Raw genomic sequence first — 14339 nt, 5'->3', positions numbered from 1 at the left:
GGAATTCACGGATAAGACCATGGTTGGACCATGGCAACATTAGTATGTAAGACATAGCCAGGCTATGGCATTCTGATGATAAAACCATAACTGGGTTATGGCACTACGAATGTAAGACCATGGTAGGGCCATGGCATTTTGCGTAAAAGATTATAGTTGGACAATGCCACAAGGAAAACAATGTACTCATATCAGAAAGCCGATCTCAGATTCAGAAAGATGAGGTAAGTGCATTCATCGATATTTAAATAATCCAATGAGCTTAGTAATAATATGAAGTGATTCGAGTTAAAGTAAATTAGTGCAGGTATTCGCAAGAATTACAGAAAGTAATTCATAGTGGAGATAGCTATACACGGTTAACCTAATTACGATTATGTGATAAGCTTTGAGCCGAATTGTAAATTTCCTATGTATTAATTTTGATAAGTTAAATTGTGGATGCTTTCAAAGGTTGTTTTTAATAGTCATACGAACTTACTAAGCTTAACTACTTACTCGATTTATGTTTTTGTGTTTTATAGTGAATCGGAAGCTCGCTCGATTTGGAAGTCGTTGGAGATCGCATCACACTATCAAACTCTCATTTTGGCATTTTGGATTTTGTATATTTTGGGTTAAATGGCATGTATAGGTGTTTTGGTTAAGGTAGCCTATATGTTGGTTGTATAATTAGCCAAGTGAGTTGGCTTGAGAATGATATATGTTTTGATATGTAAGTATGTATATATATGGCCTTTTGATATGTTATGTATAGTGGTTTTGTGAATACCTTGTTATGGATTGGTATCTTGTGTAGCAAATAGTTGGAATTGAGATGAGCATGTATGCTAAGTTAGGCACAAGGTCTAAAGCATGTAATTGACCATTTAGTTATACTTTAGAAATATCTTTGGTATGTTTAAAAGTGGTCAAATGAATGTGCTTGTGGATATCATGTTGTATGTGTGGTTTGTGCATGTATGGTATAAACTTGATATTGGTTTGCTTGAAGCGCCTATTTATGACATGGTTGTATGTGCATTGTTGAGTTTAGGTTGGCACCACTTTGGATGAGGAATATGGCTTGGAAAATAGACTTTTTTTTCCACACGAGTGTGTGTCTCTGCCGTATGTGACACATGGCATTGGTACACGACCGTGTGTCCCCTGATACTATTCAAAAATCAAGTTAATGGCTTCACATGGTCTAGCACATGGGCGTGTGGCTTGCTATGTGGCACAAGTCAGTATACCTTCTATTTTTAACACGGCCTAGTACACGGCTTGAACACGGGCATGTGTGGCCATTTCGTAAGGCACATAGCCTGACACATGGGCGTGTGGTCTGGCTGTGTGCGCCAAGTCAAAGAGTTACACGGGGTCAGACACGAGCTGGGACACGGCCATGTGATCCAATTTCGAATACCCACACGGCCTGAGACACAGGCATGTCTCTTGGTCATGTGAGAGACACGGTTGGGGTACACGGGCGTGTGACCCCTGTACCTTAAAAATTTTCAATATTTTCTCGAAAATTTCTTGAGTTATCGGTTTAGTCCCGAATCACTTCTAATGCTTGTTTTGGGCATCTAGGGCTCGTGTTAGGGACTATATGATTGTACTTGAATGGTTTTTGTTTGGATTGGGAATTGAACATGAAATGTATGATGGTTTGAGTTATAAGTCCAATAATACTTTGTAACCCTGTTCCGGCGTCGAATACGGATTAGGGGTGTTACAGGGTGTTATACAAAGTCCATGACAAATGCACAAATAGCATCTCATGGAGGTCAATTAATGAAATATGGCTCATTCAACCCATTTGAACTGGCCCAATTCGTAGAACACGTAGAGAAACCCATATACTTGAAGCAGGTAATGCATAGAACTCCCCATATAAATTGTATTTTTTAGATTAACCCTTTTTGCATCATTTGTCAATAGCTCATACAATTAATTTACATATTTTGCTTTTTAACTTCGAAGTTATTTTTATCAAATTTCTTGACGATTTGACACTTAATTAATTGTTCTTGTGTATTTGAAAATGTGGCATCAATTTTTTTTTTGTATTAACATAATTGGCTCAGGACTTGATTTGGTTGTTTTAACTTACCCTGAGTAATTTGCTAAAGGTCATGTAAGCAAGCCATCATGTGTATCCTAAGACTAATAATTGCCTTTTCTGTTTGAATTTTGTCTTGAACTAGTTCTGATCTCATAAGACTGGATGTTAGCAATTGATGAACTTTCTAGGAAACTGAATAATCGTTTTTAAGCAAAGAGATTGTGCATTAGAAACTTCAATACCTTGATGCTAGGAGTCTAAGTAGTGGCAATTCTGGTTCAAGAATCGGGATATATATATCAGTTATGAAGAGTTTCCAAATAAAGTTTGTTTTCTATTTTTGAGCAAGCCACCCTGGCTGGCATTAAACATTTTCAATATCTAGTCCAGGTAGTACCTGTAGTGAAATATCTGTTTCAGGGATTGGGATAAGTGTTGAACATGGACTGTAAAGCAACAAAGGAGCAACTTGGTGCATTTTGTTTATTTTTAATATTTGTAATGATAGCTATAATTGAAACAAGTTGATATGCAACTTGGTTTCATAATAATAGCTAATATGCTTTCATAATGATAGCTATAATGCTTTCATCTTTTTAATTATTAATTGGCAAGTTGCCAAATTTAGTGGAAATTGTTAGGTAAACATTCCACTTTTGTAATTCTTATATATTTTGTAATGGAAATGAAAGTGTGGACTTCTCATTCGGCTATTTTTTAGCCTATCAATTTTTGCTTGCTGTTTTCATGAGCTTATGCTCTTTGTTGTTCATTATTGCTGCTGTTTTTTTCTAACAAATGGTGTCAGAGCTCTTGTCTTTGAGGACCTCTGTTGTTTAAGTTTTTTTTTTGTTTCAAAATAAACTCAAAAATTGTGTTTGTCAAACTAGTTTCAGCAACATGAGCTTTGCACCTCCTCCACCACCAATTTTTGCTGGAGAAAACTACCACATTTGGATAGTTAAAATGAAAACTTACCTCCAAGCACTTGATCTGTGGAGTGCAGTTGAAAATGATGTCGAGCCACTACCATTGAGAGCAAATCCAACCATTGCTCAGATCAAGCAACATGGTGAGGAGCGAGCCAAGAAGCATAAAGCCATGGCTTGCCTACAGAATGGAGTGTCTGATGTAATTTTTACTCGCATCATAGCCTGTGACTCACCCAAACAAGCTTGGGACAAGCTGAAAGAGGAGTTCATGGGATCAGACAAGACAAGGCAGCAACAAGTAATTAATCTTAGAAGGGAGTTTGAAAATTTGAAGATGAAGGAGTCAGAAACTATCAAGCAATATTCTGATAGGATTATGGCTACTGTCAATAATATTAGACTCCTTGGAGAAGATTTCAGTGACAGCAGGGTTGTTGAGAAGGTTATTACCACCTTACCTGAAAGGTTTGAGTCAAAAATCTCCTCATTGGAGGACTCGAGAGATCTCACAACCATTTCTTTGTCTGAGTTGGTTAACTCACTTTATGCACTTGAGCAGAGAAGAGCAAGTAGGCAGGAGGAAAGTCCTGAAGGTGCTTTTCAAGCAAAGGTCAGAGAAGGCTCTAGCTCAAGTCAGAAAGCTAAGAAGCCTTGGTTTGAAAAGAGGGAAAGATCAAAGAAAGATGTCGGTAGAAGGAGGTTTCCACCATGCGTTCACTGCAAGAAGACTAACCATTTGGAGAAATATTGCTGGAACAAACCAGACATCCAATGCAAGAGCTGCAAGCAGTATGGTCATCATGAAAAGATTTGTAGAAATCAAGAAAAGTCACAAACTCTGCCAGAACAAGCCAAGACTGCTGAAGATCTTCAAGCTCAGGAGGAGCATGTCTTCACTGCCTCATGTTCTACAACCACAAGCAAATCCAAATGCAGTTGGCTTGTGGATAGTGGCTGCTCACATCACATGGCATCAAATGAGAGCCTGTTCAAGGATCTTGACAGGAGTTTTGCTTCAAAGGTCAGAATAGGCAATGGGAATCTGATTGAAGCTAAAGGCAGAGGTGATGTTGTGATCAACACTAGTTCAGGTAACAAGGTTATTTCAGATGTGCTTTATGTACCTGAAATAGATCAAAATCTACTTAGTGTAGGTCAGCTGGTTAAGAAAGGCTACTCTCTAGTTTTCAAGAATGATTCTTGTGTTATTAATGATATTCTTGGTAGAGAAGTTGTTTCAGCACCCATGGCAGATAGGTGTTTTATGTTGGATGTGAGCCAACTTGAGAGAAGAGCCTATACAAGTTCAGTTGACAATGCTGATCTGTGGCATAGAAGATTTGGCCATGTCAATTTCAAGTCACTCAATTTGCTGCACAAGATGAGTTTGACAGAGGACATGATTAAGGTTGATGCAAATGAGTCTGTTTGTGAAGTATGTCAGCTTGGTAAACAGGCCAGGTTGCCTTTTCCAGTAAACCAAGCATGGAGGGCTCGAGAAAGACTTGAATTGGTGCACTCAGATGTCTGTGGACCAATGAAGACTCATTCACTGAATGGCAGTAAGTATTTTATACTGTTTATTGATGATCTGACCAGATTTTGCTGGGTTTATTTCATGAAACAAAAGTCAGAAGTGTTTGAAGTTTTTAGAAAGTTCAAGGCATTGGCAGAAAATCAAATAAGCTGCAGGATTAAGGCCTTGAGGACAGACAATGGTTCTGAATACTTGTCTGAAAGATTTCAGAAGCTATGTGAGCAGGCTGGGATTCATCATCAATTGACCACAGTGTATACTCCTCAGCAAAATGGAGTATGTGAAAGGAAGAACAGAACAGTGATGAACATGACCAGGTGTTTGTTGTTTCAAAGCAAGCTTCCAAACATTTTTTGGGCTGAAGGTGTCAACACCTCAGTGTACCTGCTCAATAGGCTGCCAACACATGCTTTAAATGATAAAACTCCTTTTGAAGCATGGTATGATCTTAAACCAACAGTTTCCCATTTAAAAGTGTTTGGTTGCATGTTTTTTGTACTTGTCCCTGCAGAAAGAAGAACCAAGCTTGAGAAGAGATCAGTTCCTGGTATATTTGTTGGCTACAGTAGCTGCAAGAAGGGCTACAGAGTATTTGATCCTTCAACCAAGAAGATTTTGGTAAGCAGGGATGTCAAATTCGATGAAGGAAGGTTTTGGAGTCTAGATGGCTCTAACACAAGTCAGTTTGAAGAAGAGCAGATTGACAACAATCTGGAATTGGCAGAAAATGAAGTCAGTAATGCCAATGTAGATGATACTCCTGTGAGAGGGACCAGGTCTATTGTTGATATCTACCAAAGATGCAATGTGGCCATTGTTGAGCCTTCAAGCTATGAAGAAGCTGCAAGAAGCAAGAGCTGGAAGAAGGCCATGGAGGCTGAAATCGACATGATCCATAAGAATGACACTTGGGATCTGGTAGACAGATCTGATCAGAAGAAGGTCATAGGTGTCAAATGGGTTTTCAAGACCAAATTCAATGCTGATGGCTCTTTGAACAAGCACAAGGCAAGGCTTGTGGTGAAAGGGTACAATCAACAGTTTGGCATTGATTTTGAGGAGACATTTGCTCCAGTAGCAAGGCTGGACACCATAAAGCTCCTGTTTGCTTTGGCTGCACAGAAACAGTGGAAGGTCCATCAGCTTGATGTCAAGTCAGCTTTCCTGAATGGCTTCCTTAAAGAGGAGATTTATGTTGAACAGCCTGATGGAAAGGAGACAAGGTTTACAAGCTGAAGAAGGCACTCTATGGACTAAAACAGGCTCCTCGAGCCTGGTATGACAGGATAGATGCTTACCTGTCTAAGCTCAATTTCGAGAAAAGTTTGAGTGAGCCAACTTTGTTTATAAAGAAGTCCAAAGATGAGACTTTGCTGATTGTCTCAATATATGTAGATGATCTATTAGTGACTGGAAGCAGGGTCGATTTGATTCAGGAGTTCAAGAAGAATATGCAAGACATGTTTGACATGACAGACTTGGGAATCATGACTTACTTCCTTGGTATGGAAGTAGACCAGTCTGATCAAGGCATTTTTATCAGCCAGCATGCATTTGCCTTGAAAATTCTCACTAAGTTTCATATGGAAAACAGCAAACCAGTGAGCACACCATTAGCTGTGGGAGAGAAACTAAGCAACTTTGGAAATGAAGAAAAGGTAGATGAAAAGGAGTATAGAAGCCTGATTGGATGTTTACTTTACTTGACAGCAACCAGACCTGACCTTATGCATTCAGTTAGTCTACTGTCTAGATTCATGCACAGCTGCAATACAACTCATTTGAAAGCAGCAAAGAGAATACTCAGGTATGTCAAAGGTACTTTGAAGTTTGGTGTAATGTTCAAGAAAGGAAGTGAGCTGAAATTAACTGGCTACTCAGATAGTGACTGGGGTGGATCAGTTGATGATATGAGAAGTACTTCAGGCTACTTCTTTACACTTGGTTCGGGAGTTTTCAGTTGGAGTTCAAAGAAGCAACAAATTGTTGCTCAGTCTACTGCTGAAGCCGAATACATAGCAGCAGCTGCAGCAGTGAATCAAGCCATTTGGCTTAGGAAGTTGCTATGTGATTTGAATGAAGAACAGCTCGAGCCTACTGAAATTTTGGTGGATAACCAGTCAGCAGTTGCCATCTCTAAAAATCCTGTTTTTCATGGCAAAACCAAACATTTTAAGCTCAAGTTTTACTTTGTTCGAGAAGTTGTCCAATCCAAAGAAGTGAGTCTAATACATTGCAGCTCACAAGATCAATTGGCTGACATTTTGACAAAGCCTCTTGGCACAATCAGGTTTGAATTTCTAAGGAAATCAATTGGTGTTTGTTGCCTACAGTCCAAGGAGGAGTGTTGAACATGGACTGTAAAGCAACAAAGGAGCAACTTGGTGCATTTTGTTTATTTTTAATATTTGTAATGATAGCTATAATTGAAACAAGTTGATATGCAACTTGGTTTCATAATAATAGCTAATATGCTTTCATAATGATAGCTATAATGCTTTCATCTTTTTAATTATTAATTGGCAAGTTGCCAAATTTAGTGGAAATTGTTAGGTAAACATTCCACTTTTGTAATTCTTATATATTTTGTAATGGAAATGAAAGTGTGGACTTCTCATTCGGCTATTTTTTAGCCTATCAATTTTTGCTTGCTGTTTTCATGAGCTTATGCTCTTTGTTGTTCATTGTTGCTGCTGTTTTTTTCTAACAATAAGTAGTGGTCTATCAATCTATGGAGAGTTGCCAATTAAACTTTGCTTTCCAGGTTTGTGAAAGAAAGTAAGAAACTTCACGGTATTATAAATTTAGATATATCAGGTAGTCTGCAAAAATTGTTTTCTAGTTTTCAGAAAGACAGCCTGGCTGGTTAACTTTAAAATGTTTAATAGATATGAAGTTGGATTGTATAACCATGCTGAAGTTTCTTGTGCCAGTTGATTTTAGCAGCAAGCGGTGCTAACTGCTAATCGTACTTCAGTTGTTTCTTGTAATGCCAACCAGTAAGAATCATATTTGTTTTGGTATCTTCAATTTTAACATAGTTATATTAACAATGTAGAACTGCAGGAACATGTCTTTAGGTCACATGGTAGGATTGGGCCCGATTTCTGTGTATGACTTGGCCCTTGTAATTTAGGCAGCTGAAACAACAGCTGTCTTACATTTTATCTTTTGATTGGTGAGTAAATTAAATTAATATAAAGATGGGTGATTAAGAGGAGGCCAAAAAACAAAGATGGTTGATTAAGAATGATTTGTTAATGACTAAAGGATATGGTGGTTGCAGCAACGTTCTATGCATCCTTCTTGCTTGTTAGTAATTTGATTTGTTCAGTTTCTTGAGTTACCTCTAAAATTGCAACAAAATGTAGTCAAATGGCTTGTGTCAGTTGCATTTGCAGTAACTCTGATAATCCTTTATTAAAACATGGAACTTTATCAGTCTGTGTTGCTTTCCTGTAATACCAGACATAACAAACTGCTTGAAGGATCAAACATCATTTTGTCACTTTGATTTATTTTATGGCATACTCAGATGTATACATGAACAAAGTATTCATATACTAATTTCTACTAGTTAGCTTCGTATTTATAATTATTATATAGGGTTATGTTTGGTATTCTTATGATATTTAGATTTAGGGAATAACTTAAATATTTATTTTAGTTTCTAGGAGTTTTTGAAATTGAGATGTTGGGATTATAGATAATGGAGATTTTCATATGTGGGCTATCAGAGTTGGATTTTTTCTTCTTTATTTCTCCCTAAGTTCATCTATTTCCCCCCTTCTGTTTTTATTTGATTCTTCAGTTTCTCTCTTTCTTCTCCTGTTCTTTATTAGCCTACTTCACGTTTTTGAGGTTCCATGAAATTACCATGGGTGAAGAAATCCAAAAGTTCTAAAGGTAATTTGAAGATTTGACATTCTCTTTTCTGCAATTGTTAGCTCAAAATGTTCCCTCAAGAAAATCCTTTAACCATTAACTTAAGCAGGATCGTTAATCGAAAATGAGTCATGGAATTCATATCCAAAGCCACAATGAGTTATTTTAAGATTTTCTGATATTGGAGAGAACACCTTATACCCTTTGTCACGGTCATTATCTTAATTGTCACGAAATGAAATTGCTGTTTTTCTTTCCCTGAAATATTTGGGTAAACTGAATTGGCCTGCTTTGCATACTATGTAGACCCGAGTCTTATGATACAAGAGGAAATCCATCTGATCCAAACAAGGCAGGATTGTTAATGAATAGAAAATCCCAAGATGCTGCGGTTGGTGCTCTTGTACGGATGCTGAAGAAAGCCCCTCCACTTCGCCAAGACATACCAAGTTCGATTAATTTTTCAGAAGCCTCGAGGCCAGAAATGTGGAATAACAACATCCAAGAGCAAAACCAGAACACAGAGGCTGTGACCGTTGAACATGATGCTTCTTCAATTATTACATCTTCTAGGCTTGTCGCATCAATGACAACGGCGGATGCATTAGAGGAACTTTGGAGTTACAAAGAGATGAAAAACTTGTTGCTCAGTGAAGGTATAAGTCTTGCATATCTGCCAATTTAACCTCTGGGGCTAAACATTCTGGCAAAGGTACATGAGACTGATCAACTTATGTGATATTGGTGTAGTTGCACATATGTACAGCGCTATGGTTTGAAAGACTACTACTACATGCTATACAGCTGAAGCCATTTTCCTCTTTGTGATCATAGGAGTATATATATACAATATAAAAGTTTCTGGTTAAGATTTATGTTAACAACAGAAGGGTTATCTGTTGGCCCCGAAAACTTTGTTAAAAGCACTTTTGTCTCTGATCCTAATAACATAATTGCACATAATTTTAGATGTTGGGTAAGGGTGGCGCATGCTTTGATATACAGGCTGTCATTTCTATTATTTTGCTTCTCTCCTTTGTTTCCCCTCCTGCATATAGGTTTTCAGTCGAATGAAGCGTATGAATTTCTAATACAAGTGTTTAATGCGGATATATTTACCTGTTTTAGATATACGCATCAAGCATCAAGCTGGCATGAAGAAGGAAATATAAATATATACTTGATGCCCATCTCTGACACGTATTTGAAAGGTTAAGATTCACTCATTATTAAATGTGTAGGATCTATTTATTAAATGTGAAAATTAAATTTATAAATAATGATTAAACATGCATTAGATAATAATAAATGAAAAAGTAATAGAATAAAATCAAGCCCTTGTTTTAAATGCATGTTGCATTGATCCCAGTCCTTTGTCCATTAATTTGCCATTACCAAATCTCTTGATATCCTCAATAAATGTCATTAAGTTCCAAATGAAAATGTTCCTTTTTTTTTCATTAAGTTCCAAATGAAAATGTTTCATTTTTTTTTTCTTTACAAAAATATTAACATCATCTTTGAAAATTCCCAGCGTAAGGCCTCTCCTTTTTGCATGAAATAATGCCTTACAGACCACAAATAATGTCTCTTGTTGCATGTCTTCGAACTCCACTGTCTTACCAAATGAGAACAGTCGCTCTTGGTTGTGATCCATCAACGCGCATGCTATTCCTGTTCCAGCTCGGCCTCGCTTCCTTGCAAACGGGTAACAACACTACTCTCACGGTCCGTAAGTCCCCAGGGAAATAATGATCACATATTTCTTTTTATCTTATTTCATGGAAATTACCAACGTCATTATTGAAAAGTATGTAGGTGGAATTGACCAAAACAGTAAAACAAACTAGACTGTAAAAGAGAATGAGAATAAGAGTGAGAGTTTTTATTAGTGTAGACGATGTGAACAGAGAAGATTATCCAATAACGATTTTAACAATTCAATGACTTAAATAAAAATTTTCGAATATGATTATTTTGTAAATTTTTAAAGTTGAATGATCTAAACATAAATAAATAAAATACATCACAAATTCCTGATCCAATTTGTAAAAGTAAAAAATCTACAGTTAATTTAGCAAATAATAATTCACACAAGAAATGGTTTTAAATTCCTAAAAGGAAAATTGAGCGTCAGAAAAATCACGAAAGCGGTTCCAAGTGAACCACGGATTTAGACTTGCATAGGTGCGACAACTTCACCAAGACTTGGCTCTTCTTTCTTCAAACAAAAGCAGTAACTTTTTATCTTCAATACCTCACAAATTTAAGGGAATTTTTTTTAATAATTTTATTATAAATTTTGATTATATCTGTTATTTTTTACCCAATACCTAGAATTAGGGGAGAATCTAGAGGGGGGCTGGCAGGGGCTCCGGCCCCACATAAAATGTAAAATTCTTATTTAGGCCCTTGAGATTTTTAAAAAATTTTAAATTAGTTAAGGTAAAATTGTACTTTGGCTCCCTAAAATTATAAAAATTTAATTTAATTCTTTAAAAATTATAAAGATATAGACTATAAAAAATTAAAATTTTATCCGGCCCCCTACAAAATTATTCTAGCTTCACCCCTTGTAATATCCCGAATTAAGGCCTAATCGGAATAGTGGTTTTGTGACCACAAATCCAAGATAGAAATAATTATTTTATAATTATTTTGAGGTTTATGATATGATTGCATAATTGTGTGAAAATTTCGTGAAGAAATTTTTGGCATAACGAGTTTAATTTAAAGTTAGGGACTAAATCGAATAAGTTGCAAAACTTGCATTCTAGAAGTTTTTAGTATGAAATTGCTTTGAAATATTAATTAGGAGGTCTTAAATGGCAATTTGACCAATTTTAAGTTCATGGACATAATTAGGACATGGAAGGAATTTTTGGAAAGTTTAGTAGCAAGGGCATTTTGGTCATTTGGATATTAAATGAAATAAAAATAGGAAAAATAACCCAAAATGATCATCTTCTCCATATTGTTCTGCCGATTTTTGCTCTCCTCCATAGCTGGGGTTTCTTCAACTTTCAAACTTCATAGTAAGTGATTTCAAGCCCCGTTTTTAATGATTTTTATGTTTTTGAAATCCCGGTAGCTCGATTTGGCTTATGTTAACAATAATTCAACCTATGGTTCATATTTGGAAAAATACCCATAGGTGAAATTTGTGTATTTTGGTGTTTTATGACAGAATATGAGTTTTAAATTTTGTTAGACAACTTGTGCTACTCGGTTTTGAGTAAAAACGAGTAAAAAGGCTTAACCGGTAAAAATATTTAGTAGTCATAAATACATGTTAGAGTGAGAATTTGATGTTGCCATAGAAGGGAAAAATGATCAGAATGTCATAAAACATAATAATAAGGGATGAAGTTTAATTCCCGAGCCTAGGGACAAAAGTGTAATTATGCAAAAGTTTAGGGGAAAAATGGTAATTTTTCCAAAGTTCGTATTAAGGACTGTTTTAATGAATGTATGTATTAAATAAGATTAATTTGGTATTATAGATCAAGAGAAACGAGATTCAAGTCGTGATCGAGGGAAAAACAAAGTTTAAGAGGAATAGGCTCGATTGTTAAAAATTTTGTACCGAGGTAAGTTCATGTGTAAATAAGGTAGCATAATTGTTATTTTTAAGTTATTGATGTTAAATATATGATATACTGATTTTTATCATGAAATATATGCTTTGTGGTTATTTTCGAATAAAATGCAAATTAAGTGTATTATTTGTTAAATATAAAGTGCTACCGAGTATTGGTTTCGGTATTTTACGGAAGATGGCAAGGAGATGTGTTCGAGGAAAATCCCGTTTGAACCTTAGGAATAGATTAGGATACAAGTGACATGTCACTAGGATGGTTGAACATCCGAACTCGTTGAGTTGAGTCCGAGTTCACTTATGGATGTGAAATGTCCGAACTCGTTGAGTTGAGTCCGAGTTCACTTATGGATGCGAACGCCCGAGCTCGTTGAGTTGAGTCCGAGTTCACTTATGGGCGGGTTACATGGTAGCTTGGCTACAAATGTGGCACTTATGTGCAAATTATCCATGTATCCGAGTTATATTCCGATGTGTTCAACGGGTAAAATTTCTAGTGAAATGGAAGAACACTTAAGATGCAGGCGACGTATTGGTAAGTATTGTGAAATGGACACTTTGGACAGGTATGTACCTAACCTTCGGGTTGAAAATAGATACAACAACGATAAGGTGGTAAGATGATTAATGATGTTTAGAAATGTGATATATGTTTTGGTGACACCATGCTAAGGTTGTTTGGTATAATTGTATTATTATGTTACTTGTTATTTGCATATGACTTACTAAGCATTCATGCTTACTCCCTCCTTTTCATTCACTGTAGTTTTGAACAAGCCGGTTTAGGAATCGGGACAGGTCGAAGGTTCGATCACACTATCCGAAGGACTCTTTTTGGTAAATGACTTGTAAAACTTAAGTATGGCATGTATAGCAATACACCTATTTTGTGTAAATAATTTTGTGATATGGTAATGATTTGGTTGAGAAAATGCTTAATAATGATAATTCATGGAAAATGCTAAGTTAGATCATGTTTGATGTCATGGAAGTTTAATATGTTATCTAGATCATAAAAACTCATGAAAAGATGAAATTTGCCATAAATAGAATATTGCAGCAACATTGACATGAGTTTGAAAATTTACTAAAAATCATAGAAATTGAATTTGGTGATGGATTAAATATGACATTGAAGCCTAGTATGTCTAGTTTCATATAAAACAAATGAAACAAGTAAAGGAATTATATGTTATAAGATATTTGAATTTTAGTGAAACAAGGCCAGAGCGATTTCTGGATCCCCTGTTCCAACTTTAGAAATTTACCATAAATTGTAAAAAAAATAATTAGGTGGTGTATTTTATATTCTTGGAATCTTTATTGAGTCTAGTTTCGGAATAAATAAACGTCATAGTCATATAAACCTTTCACAGAGAGAAATATGGCTCGTAGTAAACAGAGGTCAGTCTAGTCAAGTCCTGAAACAGGGGTAACTTTAACTAATAAACTGTATTAATTGGCCCAACCAAAAATTCTATAAGAAAATTAGTAAATAGATATATGAGTTATTTAAGGAAAATTTACGGATCTTGATTTCGAGTTTTGTAACTCGAGATATGATTTTTCTTGTAACTGTGACGTAGGTAGCTAGAAAGCTGTGAATGTAGAAATAAATGATTCGAAGTTCTTAATTTGATAAATTATGTTCGATAACACCTCAAGCTCGACTCCGGCGATGGTCTCGGGCGTGGGGGCGTTACATTTAGTGGTATCAGAGTAGGTTTAGTCGGTTCTCGGACTACGTGTTGTTTGTACGGATTTTGCTATACATGCCATATGTATAAATTGTGATAGTGTGACGACTTCTGACCTATTAAATGATTTTTTTATAGTAAATGGATCCCGATCCAACTGCGGCTGATGATGTAGAGAGTAATTCGCCAGCTCCGACTGAAGGGGCGATGCCAACTGAAAATCCGCCTCCTACTGTTGGTCAAGGAGGAGGAGAAGGGGTTCGGGAAGCCTTTCTCCAAATGATGAATGCTTGGTATACTAAGTTCGTTCGTATGAACCCAAATGCACAACCTCGCCCACCTCTCCCAATTCCTCAACCTATACCCCCGATGCCTCAGGGTGTGGATATGATAAAATTTCATAGAACTCCGGTTGATAGAATTCGTAAACAAGGGGCCGAAGAATTTAGGGCAAATATTGATGACGGTGCCGAGAAAGCAGAGTTCTAGCTTGAAAATTCTATCCGGGTATTTAATGAATTATCTTGTACACCTGAAGAATGTTTGAAATGTACTATATCTTTGTTGAGGGATTCAGCTTATAATTGGTGGAAGACTTTGATTTCGGTGGTACCGAAAGAGATGGTAACTTGGGAATTCT

General features: G+C 36.3%; 1 protein-coding gene across 4 annotated transcripts; it reads left to right on the top strand.

The window, feature by feature from the left end:
* Positions 1–7124: 7124 nt before the first annotated feature.
* On the top strand, positions 7125–9374 carry LOC107959581 (autophagy-related protein 13b). 4 transcript variants are annotated; one of them, XR_005927563.1, is made up of 3 exons: positions 7127–8425; positions 8711–9060; positions 9155–9374. XR_005927563.1 is itself a non-coding variant. In XM_016895668.2 (3 exons), exons 1-3 carry the CDS (start codon positions 7251–7253, stop codon positions 9181–9183), a joined length of 426 nt encoding a protein of 141 aa, XP_016751157.1. In that variant the 5' UTR covers positions 7148–7250; the 3' UTR covers positions 9184–9374. The 4 variants fall into 4 exon arrangements, 1 of the variants encoding a protein (XP_016751157.1); XM_016895668.2 differs by having other exon boundaries at positions 7148–7297; XR_001700838.2 differs by having other exon boundaries at positions 7125–8425; positions 8711–9374.
* The last annotated feature ends 4965 nt before the right edge of the window (positions 9375–14339 follow it).

Source organism: Gossypium hirsutum, chromosome A05 (assembly GCF_007990345.1).
Source record: "Gossypium hirsutum isolate 1008001.06 chromosome A05, Gossypium_hirsutum_v2.1, whole genome shotgun sequence".
Taxonomy (NCBI): domain Eukaryota; kingdom Viridiplantae; phylum Streptophyta; class Magnoliopsida; order Malvales; family Malvaceae; genus Gossypium; species Gossypium hirsutum.
This window is presented reverse-complemented; position numbering and strand designations above follow the sequence as displayed.

What these genes read in the sequence shown, in the direction of transcription:
- LOC107959581 (XM_016895668.2), top strand. Translation starts at nt 7,251, where the DNA reads ATGGAGAGTTGCCAATTAAACTTTGCTTTCCAGGTTTGTGAAAGAAA. An exon ending in TTCCAGGTTTGTGAAAGAAA is followed by an intron (nt 7,298 to 8,710) that starts GTAAGAAACTTC and finishes CATACTATGTAG; the next exon opens with ACCCGAGTCTTATGATACAA. An exon ending in AAACTTGTTGCTCAGTGAAG is followed by an intron (nt 9,061 to 9,154) that starts GTATAAGTCTTG and finishes ATATTGGTGTAG; the next exon opens with TTGCACATATGTACAGCGCT.